The sequence below is a fragment of the Arachis ipaensis genome, chromosome B3 (genome assembly GCF_059453495.1).
Source record: "Arachis ipaensis isolate K30076 ecotype BB chromosome B3, ASM5945349v1, whole genome shotgun sequence".
Taxonomy (NCBI): domain Eukaryota; kingdom Viridiplantae; phylum Streptophyta; class Magnoliopsida; order Fabales; family Fabaceae; genus Arachis; species Arachis ipaensis.
Window position 1 is genome coordinate 43,144,582 of NC_142438.1, and position 15,367 is coordinate 43,159,948.

The window sequence follows — 15,367 nt, forward strand, 5'->3', positions numbered from 1 at the left end:
ATTAGAGATTGGTGATGGTGGGTGATATCCCATAAAATTTTGTTTGACCATAAGATGAGTTGTACTCCATTTGTACTTTGTAAACATCAATGAAAATTGAAATTCATGTCACAGAGAAAGAATTTCTTAGTGAGGCAATAGCTCAAACACCTTGCTATCAACTTAAAACAAAGAATAAAAACAAAGAAAATGCTTGATCTAGACTTCTCACCCACTTAATCATTGTTGATCTAATCAATCCCCGGCAACGGCGCCAAAAACTTGGTGGTATTTTTTGTGGAAAAATGAATTTCCAAAACACCAAAAACTCACCGGCAAGTGTACCGGGTCGTATCAAGTAGTAAAACTCACTTAGAGTGAGGTCAATCCCACAGGGATTGATGGATCAAGCAACTTTAGTGGGTGATTAATTTAGTCAAGCTAACATTGAGTGAATTGTGTGAAATTGTAGCCAACAAAAAGTAAATGGCAATGAATTTAAAGTTGCAGAATGTAAATTGGCAAGTAACTTAAAGAGTAAGAAATGTAAATTGCAAGAATCTTAAATGACAAGAAATGTAAATTGCATGAAATATAAAGGGGAGTGGGTGCTGGAAATTAAAATTTAACAGGAAAGTGTAAATAGCAATCAAACAGAGAAGTAAAAGGTGCAAAATCATGCAACAGATTTAAACAGAAAAGGAAAATTGCTTGAAGAATTCAAAACAGAAAAGCAGTGCTTAATTTGCAGCAATTTAAAAGTGGTTCAAGATCTCAGGAGTGGAAGAGACTAGAAAACAAGTCTAGATCTCAAATCCTTCCTTGATCCAACAAGAACAATTACAAAATGAAAATGGAAGAGTAAATTGCAGAAGAAGAACAAGAGAAGTTGCAGATGGAGAATGAAAACAGAATTCCTTCCAATCTCAATCCAAAATTTCAAAACAGAAAAGAAAATTAAGAGAGAAAGCAAAATGAAAACTAAAGAGTGCACAACTCCCTATTGGAGCTAGCCTCCTTTCTAATCGAGCTCTCCCTTTGAAAATGAGAGTGATGCCTTTATATAGGCTTTTTACAAAATAAAATGAAATTGAAATGAAAAACAAATTAAATGAAAATCCTAATTCTAGCTTGTTCTTGTGCCTTTGAGTGATGATGTGGGCTTTGCTTGCTTTGGATTTGAAGAGAGATGGGTTTGTTGGCCTTGATTTAATTTGGTGAAGAATTGAATTTAATTGAAATTTTGGTTGAATTTTGGCCCAATATTGCACCTCCCAGGGACGGCTCAGTTGGAAAACCAAACTGAGCACCCCAATGTTGCTGTCCGTGTCAACTTGTGCGTCCCAGCCCCTTAGTGTGCCAAATTGTTGCGCATCATGCTTGCTCCTTGGTGCCTTTGGGCGTGCCAAAATGTGGGGAGATGGGGGAAGTAGTGCTCAGTTGGGAAAACCAACTGAGCTCCCCTTGTGTAGCGCCTTGCTTGAGTGTGGGGTCTTGGGTTCGAACTTTGGTGGAGGCCTTTTTCAAATGTTGCACTTTGATTTTCTTTGGGGAGGAGCCCGAAAAAGCTAAGTTGGAAAAGTGAACTGAGCACTCTTTTCTTGCTTTCCTTGTTTTCCTTGTGTCTCCCCCTTCGAGCCTTGGTGGAAGCATTGGCTGATTTTTTTGCTTATTTTTTGCCCTTAAAGATGCATTTCACTTGTGCCTAAATTTCGTGCCAAATATGGACTATGATACATCGTTGGAAAGCTCTGAATGTCAGCTTTCCAATGCAACTGAAAGCACATCAATTGGACATCTGTAGCTCAAGTTATGGCCCTTTGAAGGAGGCATGATCATGCTGTAAACGCCCAACTTTTAACTTAGCGAAAATTCTTGCCTCCAAGCTAAGTTTCTTGTACGGCAAAGCTAAGTTCACTGAGCTTTGAGTGCTGGTTGTGATGTTTCCTTGATTTGGTTATGGGCCACACTTTTAAAAGCGTGGCCTAAGGCTCCAAAGTGTGCTCCAACTTCAAAGTGTGCCCCAAAGTTCTTTTTTTCTCCTTTTTAGCTTATTTTGTGCTTCTTTTTCTTCTTATTTCCTACCAAATTTATAAAATTAAAAGATCAAGGAAATATACCATTTAAGCATAAAAGAATGCAATATATAAGCACTAATTATCAATTTCTTGTATGAAAAAGCATAGAAAAACATGACATGATGACATGTCATCACCTTATATCTCTCCTTTGCCGTACCCTCAAAGGTTGCAAAGAGAGCTCAAGGACCAACAATTTCCCAAATTTTTGGAGATTTTTAAGAAGTTGGAAATCAACATTTCCCTTGCTGAAGCTCTAGAACAAATGCCTTTGTATGCCGAATTCCTCAAAGAACTCATTAACAAGAAGAGAAGCTGGAATGAGAAGGAGACAATGGTCTTGACCCAAGAGTGTAGTGCAGTGATTCAAAGAGGTCTCCCACCAAAACTCAAAGATCTTGGGAGTTTCATCATATCATGCACCATAGGCAATATAACCTTGGAAAAAGCTCTCTGTAACTTAGGTGCCAGGATCAATTTGATGCCTCTCTCACTAATGAAAAAACTTGCAATAGAGGAAGTCAAACCCACCAGAATGTCACTTCAAATGGCTGATAGATCACTTAAAATACCCAATGGGGTTGTGGAGAACTTATTGGTGAAGATTGGAGAATTTATATTCCCTACCAATTTTGTCATTTTGGACATAGAAGAAGAAGGACACAACACAATTATCTTGGGTAGACCTTTCTTAGCAACAGCAAGAGCTATCATTGATGTGGAAAAAGGGGAGATGACCTTCAGGGTGCACAATGAGAAAATGATCATCAATGTCTTTAAGACCATGCAATATCCCCCTGAGAAGGAAAAGCATATGAGGGTGGAAATGATAGAAAAATTGGAGGAAGAGGTGCTTGAAGCTAATGGCTAGGAAGAACAAGCAGAGGAAATAGAAGTAGAACAAGATGTATTAGAAGAACAAGTGATTGAAATCTCTTTTGAAGGCAAGAAAGAGGAGGTGCCAAAGCAAGAGTTGAAGCCCCTCCTTCCTCATCTCAAATATGCATATCTTGGTGAAAAGGATATCCTTCCAGTAATTATCAATTCATCATTGAGCACACAAGATGAAGCCAAACTGATTGAGGTGTTGAAGACTCACAAGACAACTTTAGGATGGACAATTGATGACATCAAAGGTATAAGCCCTGCAATTTGTATGCACAAAATCTTGCTAGAAGAGGACTCAAGGCCTGTGGTACAACCCCAAAGAAGGCTTAACCCAACCATGAAGGAGGTGGTTCAAAAAGAAGTGATGAAGCTGTGGAATGCTGGAATCACATACCCAATCTCTGACAGCTTTTGGGTAAGCCCTGTTCAAGTGTGCCAAAAAAAGGTGGCATGACTGTCCTCTTTAATGAGAAGAATGAACTCATTCCCACAAGGACAGTGACAGGGTGGAGAATATACATTGATTATAGAAGACTGAATGATGCCACAAGGAAGGATCACTTCCCTCTCCCCTTCATTGATCAGATGCTGGAAAGATTGGCTGGCCATGCATATTATTGCTTCTTGGATGGGTACTCTGGGTATAATCAAATAGTGGTGGATCCCAAGGATCAAGAGAAGACCTCCTTCACATGGCCATTCGGAGTCTTTGCCTACAGAAGGATGCCCTTTGGGCTATGCAATGCCCCTGCTACCTTTCAAAGGTGTATGCTTTCTATATTTTCTGACATGGTAGAAAATTTTTTAAAAGTCTTCATGGATGATTTTTCTGTCTTTGGCAATTCATTTGATACCTGCTTGCATCATTTAACTCTTGTCTTGAAAAGATGCCAAGAAACTAATTTGTTCTTGAATTGGGAGAAATGCAATTTCATGGTTCCTGAAGGGATAGTTCTTGGGCATAAAATTTCAAGCAAAGGTATAGAAGTTGATAAAGCTAAAATAGAGATCATAGAAAAGCTTCCTATACCCATTAATGTGAAAGCAGTAAGAAGTTTTCTTGGACATGCTGGTTTTTACAGGAGATTCATCAAAGACTTTTCAAAAATAGCTAAACCACTAAGTAACTTATTAGTGGTTGACGATCCCTTTGTCTTTGATGATAGCTGTAGGCATGCCTTTGAAATTTTAAAAAAATAAACTCACTACAGCACCAATCATCACACCCCCAGATTGGAAATTGCCTTTTGAACTCATGTGTGATGCAAGTGACTTTGCAATTGGTGCTGTGTTGGGGCAAAAGAAAGACAAGCTGCATCATGTTATATACTATGCAAGTAAGGTGTTGAATGGGGCACAGAAAAATTATACCACCACCGAGAAAGAGCTCTTGGCAATTGTATATGCATTTGATAAATTTAGACAATACTTAATTGGTTCAAAAGTTGTAGTATATACTGATCATGCTGCTCTCAAGTATCTCATGTCTAAACAGGATTCAAAGCCAAGGCTTATTAGGTGTTGCTATTGCTACAAGAATTTAACATTGAAGTGAGAGACAGAAAGGGAAGTGAGAACCAAGTTGTAGACCATTTGTCAAGACTTCCACGAGAGACTAACCAAGATGAACATCAACCAGTGAATGAGAAGTTCCCAGATGAATATCTTCTCCAAGTCCAACAAGCACCTTGGTTTGCTGATATTGCAAATTACAAAGTTAGAAGGAAGATTCCTCAAGAGTTTACCAGACAACAAGTGAAGAAGCTGCTTAAAGAAGCCAAGAAATTCTTGTGGGATGAGCCCTTTTTATTTAAGAGGTGTTCAGATGGAATGATAAGAAGGTGTGTTCCTGAGAATGAAGTGAGAGACATATTGTGGCACTGTCATGGTTCAGCTTATGGTGGACATTTTGAGCCAGAGAGAATAGCTACTAAAGTGCTTCAAAGTGAATTCTATTGGCCAACCATATTCAAAGATGCCAGAGAGTTTGTACACCAATGCAATGAATGCTAAAGAGCTGGAGGACTAACAAGGAGGAATGAAATGCCTCAAAACTTCATTTCGGAAGTGGAAGTGTTTGATCTCTGGGGCATAGACTTCATGGGACCATTTCCCCCATCATACTCCTTCAAATACATCTTGGTGGCTGTAGAATATGTTTCAAAATGGGTGGAAGCTATGGCAACCACTACATGTGATGCTAATATAGTTCTACAGTTTCTTAAAAGAAATATCTTCACTAGGTTTGGAGTACCAAAGAGATTTATCAGTGATGGTGGCAGCCACTTTTGTAACAAACCAATGAAAAGCTGCTCCACAAATATGGAGTAATTCACAAAGTGGCCACACCATATCATCCTCAGACTAATGGCCAGGATGAATTGGCAAATAGGGAGCTAAACAGAATCTTGGAGAAGATAGTTGGGATCACTAGAAAAGATTGGGCAAGAAAATTGGATGATACTCTATGGACATATAGAACAACATTCAAAACTCCAATTGGAAAGTCACTTTTCAGCTAATCTATGGCAAATCCTGTCACCTTCCTGTGGAGCTCAAACACAAAGCTTTCTGGGCTACCAAGCTCCTCAATCTTGACTCTCAAGCAGCAGGAGAGAAAAGGCTATTGCAACTCAATGAGCTGGATGAGTTCAGATTGGAAGCTTATGAGAATGCTAAGATATACAAAGGAGAGAGCTAAAAGATGGCATGACAAGAAGATCACAAGAAAGGAATTTGAGAAGTTTAGAAGTTGATGACTAGGCTTGGGAAGTTCTGTGGATGGAATAGCTTGAGTGTCTGGGCGGAGTGTTGAGGTGACAATGAATTGAGAAACATGAATGATTATGGTTAATGAGACGAGTATAAGCAGACTTGTGCTACGAGCAGTGATCTCCGAGATTGAGTATGTGATTGTGATATGCATTGTTCTCCATCGTAGGGGCTGTGTGATGACAAGTCATCTTATGCTAGTTTTACTAGCAATTTTCATTTGTTTTCATTTGGTTTCATGCATTTCTTGCACAATAAGTAAATGATTGGAGTGGAATTTTATGTTTATCTTGATTCAATCAAACATTAGTAATTTTGTACAAAATTACAAGATTTATGCAAGAATTAGGTGATTATTATGAATAATGCAAAACCTTATGATTTTGGTGAGACTTTGATTGCATGTTTGGTTGATTTCAGGTGAAAAAATGAAGAGAAAGAGAGGTAGTGCAGAATAACGTTGCGCTAAAATAGAGAACGCTACGTTCTCTTGCGACACAAACGTGTTCAGGATGCTTACGCGTCGGGCAAAGATTTTTTGAAGACCCACGCGTACGCGTGCATGATGCATACGCGTGGATGTGATCAGCGCTCATTTGCAAAGAGAGCGCTACGTTATTTGAATGAGTATTTTAGAGAAAGTTTCGAATTTGGGATTGAAGATTTGGTATCGACACGCACGCGTCGATGTAGCATCTTGGAAGAAGCACGCAAACACGTGGGTGGCACGAAAGCTGGGAATTCACATTTTGCCATCCACGCGCACGCGCACAGGATGCGCACGCATGGGGAGCGCTCATGGCGCGAACGTAGCGCTCGTTTGAAGAACGCTATCAAGGACGCGCATGTGTGAATGGTGCGCGCAAGCATGGCTGAGGCTAGAGACAGCAACGACACACACGCATATGGTACGTGTACGCGTCGATGTGCAAAAACGCAAGGGACGCGCACGCACAAGGGATGCGTACGCGTCAGTAAAAGAACGCTGCGCTCTCTTTCAGAACGCTACGTTCCCCTGGAGCTGCAACTAAGTACCAATCCTGACCCACTTCATCAGAGGCAAAAAAGCCCACTCCAAGTACTTGATGACTAAATTAGAAAGTGTATAAATAGGAGAAAATTTGATTTTAATAGGATCTTCTTTTCACCTTCTTATTATTTTTCCTTTTAGTTCTGTTTTAGGAGTTCTGTAGAATTCTGAGATCTGATTTTATTTGCTTTCTATTTTTCCTTCTATTCTTCTTCTTCTTCTGCATTTTTCTTTTCTGTTTTGGTACTAGAGCAATGCTGAACTAAACCCCAATTTCATTAGAGGGAGGAGCTCTATTGTAATTCCAATGAATCAATAAAATTCTTCTTCTTCTCAATTAAATTGTGTAGCTATTGGGTATCTTCTGTTTTGATTTTGAATTATTCACTCCAAAAGGGGGTTTAATTCAGTGAATGCTTGTGTGAGCCTCGGAAGGGGAATCACTTGCATTAGAATTGGAGCTCTATCCTTCACTACTCTCTTGATCAACACTATTCGGGAGGAATTGAGATCTTGAGAGTTAGTGTGGCTTACGGATGAGAGATATGCACTTCACCTCTTCTCATGATAATTAGATCAAGGAATTAGCAAGATTGATTGTGATTAGAGAGATTGGATTGCCAAGGACTTGGGATCCAATCAATTTCAATCCACTATAGATCTACCAAATGATTGAGAAAAGAGTTGAGACCAATTTGATTCATGAAGGATTACAGTATCTCTAATCCCTGATGAATCACTTTCTTTGAATTTCTTCACCTTAGAGCTTTCTAATTTACTGCAGTTTGCATTCTGTTTTGATTCCCAGCACCCAAATCCTTTTATTATTCATGCAATTTAAGTTTCTTGGCAATTTAGATTCTGCAATTTAAATTTCTTTCACTTTAAGATTCTGTTATTTACCTTTCTTGCAATTTAAGTTTCAGCTCTTTTAATTTCTTGTTCTCTAAGTTTCTGCAATTTAATTCTTCTGCAATTTAAGATTTTGCCAATTTACTTTCTGCACGTTACTTTCTTGCAATTTACTTGCTGTTAATCAAATTTCTCTCAAATCATCAACTGTTTGCTTAACTAAATTCATCACCAAACTAAAATTGCTCAATCCATCAATCCCTGTGGGATCGACTTCAGTTTTGTGAGTTTTACTACTTGATGCGACCCGGTACACTTGTCGGTGAGTTTGTGTGGAATCAATTTTCCCTCATCACTGTGGCAGTCTCCCGCCTACGTTCAGATGTGAAGGTTGTGGCAGTTTCCCGCTCAGGTGACATGCATTGATTTTGTAAGTTGCTATATGCCTTGGACAAGGGTTGTGGCAGTCTCCCGCTTGTCGAGGTAGCGGTGCCAGCTTAGGGGCCAAGGCAGCCTCCCGCCTACATTGAGATGTGAAGACTGAGGCAGTCTCTTGCTCGTATAACCTTCTCTGCCGTCAGAGTGAACTCAGGCACTATAACCCGAAAGAGTGTGCCAGACACTATAACTCGCGGGGCGCAAGAAAGAGTGAACAGGGCACTATAACCCCGGTCATGGCAGAAAGGCGACATCCCGGGAATGTGTCGTGCATCTTGAACCGACAAGTAATATCACGAGCCAAATAGGATAGGCATTCATCATATGCATCACCTATATGCTTGTCTGCTTTGCTTAATTTCTGTTGTGCCTAAATGTATCACATGTCTACTTGCTAATTGTTCTACTTGCTGTATATGTACTTTATCTGTACTTTACTTGTTTGCATTACCTATGTTTTCTGCTGGGATTGAGGAGGCTTGGTAGGCGGTAGCGATGGGATCGCATGGCGGATAGGTTGGTGAAGGTTGTGGGACAGCGGTGTTTTAGTCAAAATTAGAAATCCCTTAAGTTATAATACCCTAATTTATGGTTTGAATTATTTATTTTGTTAACCTTAAATATCTGTATCGATGTGAAGTTCTAGGATTGTCTTTGGCGTCCCAGAACCTTATATCTTACATATTGGACACTGTTACCATACTAAGAACCTCTGGTTCTCATACCATATGTTGTTGTTATTTTTCAGATGCAGGTCGTAACCCACTTTGGTGAGTTGCGGGATGGTGACAGAGCGGAGGATCTTTTGCTATCTTTTTGTATTTTGGTTATTATGATGTAGTTACTCTCTCGTCATTTGCATTTATATAACTTTGTTGCCTTAGAGGCTTTATTTCTGAAAACCTTGAGAGATAGGTTGTTGCTATTTTGAACTTTAAAACTCTATTGTTTACCTTAGTTATTATTACCTTGTGTATTCTGGATCTATCTACAAGGTTTTATATATATATATATATATATATTATGTCTTGTTCTTTTAGTACCAACGCGTTTAGTTATCATGCATGAACATTTCGCGCTTTGTAATTTCGCTTTATGTGACTTTGAGCTTTTATTCCTTTATCGGACTTCTAGTATTACTACTTCTTTCTCTCTCTCTCTCTCTCTATATATATATATATATATAGTATGGTATGAGTTTTAAAATTGTCATGACACTTTGTTATCCTTTGCTTTATGGTTAAAGGTAAGGCTTAGGGTGATAGGGTATTATAGCTTAAGTCATAATTCAATTATGGTTTGGTTCTATGACACAAGATTAAGATACAAATATGTATATATAGAAAGGAATATTATACTAGAAACCTGTGACATGATTTAAAACTTGAGGAAAAGACAATTTTTCAATCGCTCACACTCGACAATGTACATATATAAGCACGTCGTAAGAAAGGTAGATAATTAAAAGCTCAAAGGAAGAATAAGAGTAAAGAGACATATATAAGTATATATAAGTATCAACTAGTCTTGGCCTACAAAGATTAGGCCAGCTAGAGTTATGGTATGCGAAATTGTTACTCAGAGGTTGTAAAATTTGTTGTTCGTTCTCTCCCTGGCAATGGCGCCAACAAACTGGTGCACAATACCATGGTCCAAACATAACTTCACAACTTCGCACAACTAACCAGCAAGTGCACTGGGTCGTCCAAGTAATAAAACCTTACGTGAGTAAGGGTCGATCCCACGGAGATTGTTGGTATGAAGCAAGCTATGGTCACCTTGTAAATCTCAGTCAGGCGGATATCAAATGGTTATAGAGTTTTCGAATAATAATAATAATAATAAATAAACAGAAAGTAAAGATAAAAATACTTATGTAATTCATTGGTGAGAATTTTAGATAAGCGTATAGAGATGCTTTCTTTCCTCTGAATCTCTGCTTTCCTGCTGTCTTCATCCAATCAGTCTTACTCCTTTCCATGGCAAGCTTTCTGTAAGGGCATCACCATTGTCAATGGCTACATCCCATCCTCTCTGTGAAAAAGGTCCAAATGCTCTGTCACGGCATGGCTAATCATCTGGAGGTTCTCGATCATACTGGAATAGGATTCACCCTCTTTTTGCGTCTGTCACTACGCCCAGCACTCGCGAGTTTGAAGTTCGTCACAGCCATCCCTTCCCAGATCCTACTCGGAATACCACAGACAAGGTTTAGACTTTTCGGATCTCAGGAATGGCCATCTATGGGTTCTAACTTATACCACAAAGATACTAATAACTCGGACTCGGTCCCCTGTATTAGATATCTAAGAGATATTCATTCTAGGTTGTTTGCATGTAGAACGGAAGTGTTTGTCAGGCACGCGTTCATGAGTGAGAATGATGATGAGCGTCACATAATCATCACATTCATCATGTTCTTGGGAACGAATGGATATCTTAGAATCAGAATAAGTTGAATTGAATAGAAAAACAGTGGTACTTTGCATTAAATCATGAGGAACAGCAGAGCTCCACACCTTAATATATGGAGTGCAGAAACTCTACCGTTAAAAATACATAAGTGATGAAGGTTCAGGCATGGCCGAATGGCCAGCCCCCAACGTGATCAATATGATCCAAAGTTCATAAGATGATCCGAAGATGTCTAATACACTAGTAAAAAGTCCTATTTATACTAAACTAGTTACTAGGGTTTACAGAAGTAAGTAATTGATGCATAAATCCACTTCCGGGGCCCACTTGGTGTGTGCTTGGGCTAAGCTTGAAGTTTACACGTGGAGAGGTCATTCTTGGAGTTGAACGCTAGTTTGTAACGTGTTTCTGGCGTTTAACTCCAGACTGCAGCGTAGAACTGGCGTTCAACGCCCTTTTGCGTCGTCTAAACTCGGCCAAAGTATGAACTATTATATATTTCTGGAAAGCCCTGGATGTCTACTTTCCAAATCAATTGGAAGCGTGCCATTTTGAGTTTTGTAGCTCCAGAAAGTCTACTTTGAGTGTAGGGAGGTCAGAATCCAACAGCATCAGCAGTCCTTCTTCTACCTCTGAATCTGATTTTTGCTCAAGTCCCTCAATTTCAGCCAGAAAATACCTGAAATCACAAAAAAACACACAAACTCATAGTAAAGTACAGAAATGTGAATTTAACATAAAAACTAATAAAAACATCCCTAAAAGTAACTAGATCCTACTAAAAATATACTAAAAATAATGCCAAAAAGCGTATAAATTATCCGCTCATCACAACACCAAACTTAAATTGTTGCTTGTCCCCAAGCAACTGAAAATCAAATAGGATAAAAAGAAGAGAATATACTATAAATTCGGAACCATCAATGAAACATAGCTCCAATCCGATGAGCGGGACTTGTAGCTTTTTGCCTCTTGAATAGTTTTGGCATCTCACTTTATCCATTGAGGTTCAGAATGATTGACATCTATAGGAACTCAGAGTTCAGATAGTGTTATTGATTCTCCTAGTTCAGTATGTTGATTCTTGAACACAGCTACTTTATGAGTCTTGGCCGTGGCCCTAAGCACTTTGTTTTCCAGTATTACCACCGGATACATAAATGCCACAGACACATAACTGGGTGAACCTTTTCAGATTGTGACTCAGCTTTGCTAAAGTCCCCAATTAGAGGTGTCCAGGGTTCTTAAGCACACTCTTTTTTTTTGCTTTGGACCTTGACTTTAACCGCTCACTCTCAAGTTTTCACTTGACACCTTCACGCCACAAGCACATGGTTAGGGACAACTTGGTTTAGCCGCTTAGGCCAGGATTTTATTCCTTTAGGCCCTCCTATCCACTGATGCTCAAAGCCTTAGGATCCTTTTTATTACCCTTGCCTTTTGGTTTTAAGGGCTATTGGCTTTTTGCTCTTGCCTTTTGGTTTTAAGAGCTTTTGGCTTTTTCTGCTTGCTTTTTCTTTTTCTTTTTTCTTTTTTTTTTTGCCATTTTTTTCTGCAAGCTTTTGTATTCACTGCTTTTTCTTAATTCAAGAATCATTTTTATAATTTTTCATATTATCAAATAACATGTCTCCTTGTTATCATTCTTTCAAGAGCCAACATATTTAACATTCTTAAACAACAACTTCAAAAGACATATGTACTGTTCAAGCATTCATTCAGAAAACAAAAAGTATTATCACCACATCAAAATAATTAAACTAGTTTCAAGGATGAATTCGAAACCATGTACTTCTTGTTCTTTTGTTTTAAAAACATTTTTCATTTAAGAGAGGTGATGGATTCATATTCACTACTTTAAGGCATAGACACTTAGACACTAATGATCATGTAATAAAGACACAAAAATAGATAAACATTTAACATAAGTAAACAAAAAACAGAAAGTTTAAGAACAAGGAATGAGTCCACCTTAGTGATGGTGGCATTTTCTCCTTGAGGAACCAATGATGTCCTTGAGCTCTTCTATGTCTCTTCCTTGTCTTTGTTGCTCCTCCCTCATAGCTCTTTGATCTTCTCTAATTTTATGAAGGATGATGGAGTGCTCTTGATGTTCCACCCTTAATTGTCCCCAATAATTGTGTGGAAGAAAATGTAACCCCTGAGGTATCTCAGGGATCTCTTGATTTGCAGTCAAATGTTCTACCACTGAGCTATAGACCCTTGATGGAAGCTTTTTGTCTTCCCTTTCCTCTTTCTAGAGGTTTCTCCGGCCTTAGGTGCCATCAATGGTTATGGAAAAACAAAAAAGCAATACTTTTTCCACACCAAACTTAGAATGTTTGCTCGTCCTCGAGAAAAAGAAGAAAGGAATAGAAGAAGAAGAAGATGTGAAAGAATCTAGGATTATGAGGAGGGAAGGTGGGGATCCTGTGGGGTCCACAGATCTTGAGGTGTCAAGGATTTACATCCCTACACCAATTAGGCATGTAAAATGCCTTTGCATGCAATTCTGGCGTTTAAACGCCGAACTGATGCTTGTTCTGGGCGTTCAACGCCCAGATGCAGCATGTTTCTGGCGTTGAACGCCAGTTCTATGCTTGTTTCTGGCGTTCAGCGCCAGATCCATGCTCTGTTCTGGCGTTGAACGCCAGCCAGATGCTCCTTACTGGCGTTTAAACGCCAATAAGCCCTTCCTCCAGGGTGTGATTTTTCTTCTGCTGTTTTTGATTCTGTTTTTGATTTTTCTATTTATTTTGTGACTCCACATGATCATGAACCTAATAAAACATGAAAGAACAATAAAATAAAAAATAAAATTAGATAAATAAAAATTGGGTTGCCTCCCAACAAGCGCTTCTTTAATGTCAATAGCTTGACAGTGGGCTCTCATGGAGCCTCACAGATGTTCAGAGCATTGTTGAGACTTCCCAACACCAAACTTAGAGTTTGGATATGGGAGTTCAACACCAAACTTAGAGTTTGGTTGTGGCCTCCCAACACCAAACTTATAGTTTGATTGTGGGGGCTCTGTTTGACTCTGTAGTGAGAGAAGCTTACTGTGCCTCTTTTCCATGTTTACAGAAGGATGACCTTGAGTTTTAAACACAAGGGAGTCCTCATTCAATTGAAGGACTAGTTCACCTCTGTCTACATCAATCACAGCTCTTGCTGTGGCTAGGAAGGGTCTTCCAAGAATGATGGATTCATCCTCATCCTTCCTAGTATCCAGGATTATGAAATCAGCAGGGATGTAAAGGCCTTCAACCTTTACTAACACGTCTTCTACTTGTCCATAAGCCTCTTTTCTTGAGTTGTCTGCCATTTTTAATGAGATTCTGGCAGCTTGCACCTCAAAGATTTCCAGTTTCTCCATTACAGAGAGTGGCATGAGGTTTATTCCTGACCCAAGGTCACATAGAGCCTTCTCAAAGGTCATGGTGCCTATGGTACAAGGTATTAGGAATTTTCCAGGATCCTGTTTCTTCTGAGGCAATCTCAGTTGATCCAATGCATTTAGTTCATTGGTGAACAGGGGAGGTTCATCTCCCCAAGTCTCATTACCAAATAAATTGGCGTTCAGCTTCATGATTGCACCAAGGAACTTGGCAACTTGCTCTTCAGTAACATCCTCATTCTCTTCTGAAGAGGAATACTCATCAGAGCTCATGAAGGGCGTAAGGAGGTTTAATGGAATCTCTATGGTCTCTAGATGAGCCTCAGAGTCCTTTGGTTCCTCAGAGGAAAACTCCTTATTGATCACTGGACGTCCCAGGAGGTCTTCCTCCTTGGGATTCACGTCCTCCCCTTCCTCCTTGGATTTGGCCATGATGGTTATATCAATGGCCTTGCACTCTCCTTTTGAATTTTCTTCTGTATTGCTTGGGAGGGCACTAGGAGGGGTTTCAGTGATCTTCTTACTCAACTGGCCCACTTGTGCCTCCAAATTTCTAATGGAGGACCTTGTTTCATTCATGAAACTCAGAGTGGCCTTAGATAGATCAGACACTAAGTTTGCTAAATTAGAGGTATTTTGTTCAGAGTTCTCTGTCTGTTGCTGAGTGGATGATGGAAAAGGCTTGCTATTGCTAAACCTGTTTCTTCCACCATTATTAAAGCCTTGTTGAGGCTTTTGTTGATCCTTCCATGAGAGATTTGGGTGATTTCTCCATGAGGGATTATAGGTGTTTCCATAGGGTTCACCCATGTAATTCACCTCTGCTATTGCAGGGTTCTCAGGATCATAAGCCTCTTCTTCAGAAGATGCCTCTTGAGTACTGTTGGATGCAGCTTGCATTCCATTCAGACTCTGAGAAATCATATTGACTTGCTGAGTCAATATTTTATTCTGAGCAAATATGGCATTCAGAGTATCAATTTCAAGAACTCCCTTCTTCTGAGGCGTCCCATTACTCACAGGATTCCTCTCAGAAGTATACATAAACTGGTAGTTAGCAACCATGTCAATGAGTTCTTGAGCTTCTGCAGGCATTTTCTTTAGGTGAATGGATCCACCTGCAGAAGTATCCAATGACATCTTAGCTAATTCAGACAGACCATCATAGAATATATCCAGGATGGTCCATTCTGAAAGCATGTCAGAAGGACACTTTTTGGTCAGTTCCTTATATCTCTCCCAAGCTTCATAGAGGGATTCACCTTCTTTCTGTCTGAAGGTTTGAACATCCACTCTAAGCTTACTCAGCTTTTGAGGAGGAAAGAACTTGGCTAAGAAAGCCTTGACCAGCTTATCCCAAGAGTTCAGGCTATCTTTAGGTTGAGAATCCAACCGTATTCTAGCTCTGTCTCTCACAGCAAAAGGGAAAAGCATGAGCCTGTAGACTTCAGGACCTACTCCATTAGTCTTAACAGTATCACAAATATGCAAGAACTCAGTTAAGAACTGAAAAGGATC

The 15,367-nt window shown here is 39.4% G+C and overlaps 1 protein-coding gene and 1 non-coding gene across 2 annotated transcripts; both read left to right on the forward strand.

Annotated features, from left to right (window-relative positions):
• Positions 1 to 2,184: 2,184 nt before the first annotated feature.
• Positions 2,185 to 2,928, forward strand: LOC148570437 (uncharacterized). The gene has a single exon (XM_088507041.1). The coding sequence runs from the start codon at positions 2,185 to 2,187 to the stop codon at positions 2,926 to 2,928; it is 744 nt and encodes a 247-aa protein (XP_088363167.1).
• A 12,115-nt stretch (positions 2,929 to 15,043) lies between these two features.
• Positions 15,044 to 15,151, forward strand: LOC148570438 (small nucleolar RNA R71). Its single transcript, XR_015880345.1, has one exon. It is a non-coding gene; the product is annotated as a small nucleolar RNA R71 (small nucleolar RNA).
• The last annotated feature ends 216 nt before the right edge of the window (positions 15,152 to 15,367 follow it).

Bases quoted from the DNA above. Each gene is read 5' to 3' on its own strand.
- LOC148570437 (XM_088507041.1), top strand. From the start codon at position 2,185: ATGTCATCACCTTATATCTCTCCTTTGCCGTACCCTCAAAGGTTGCAA.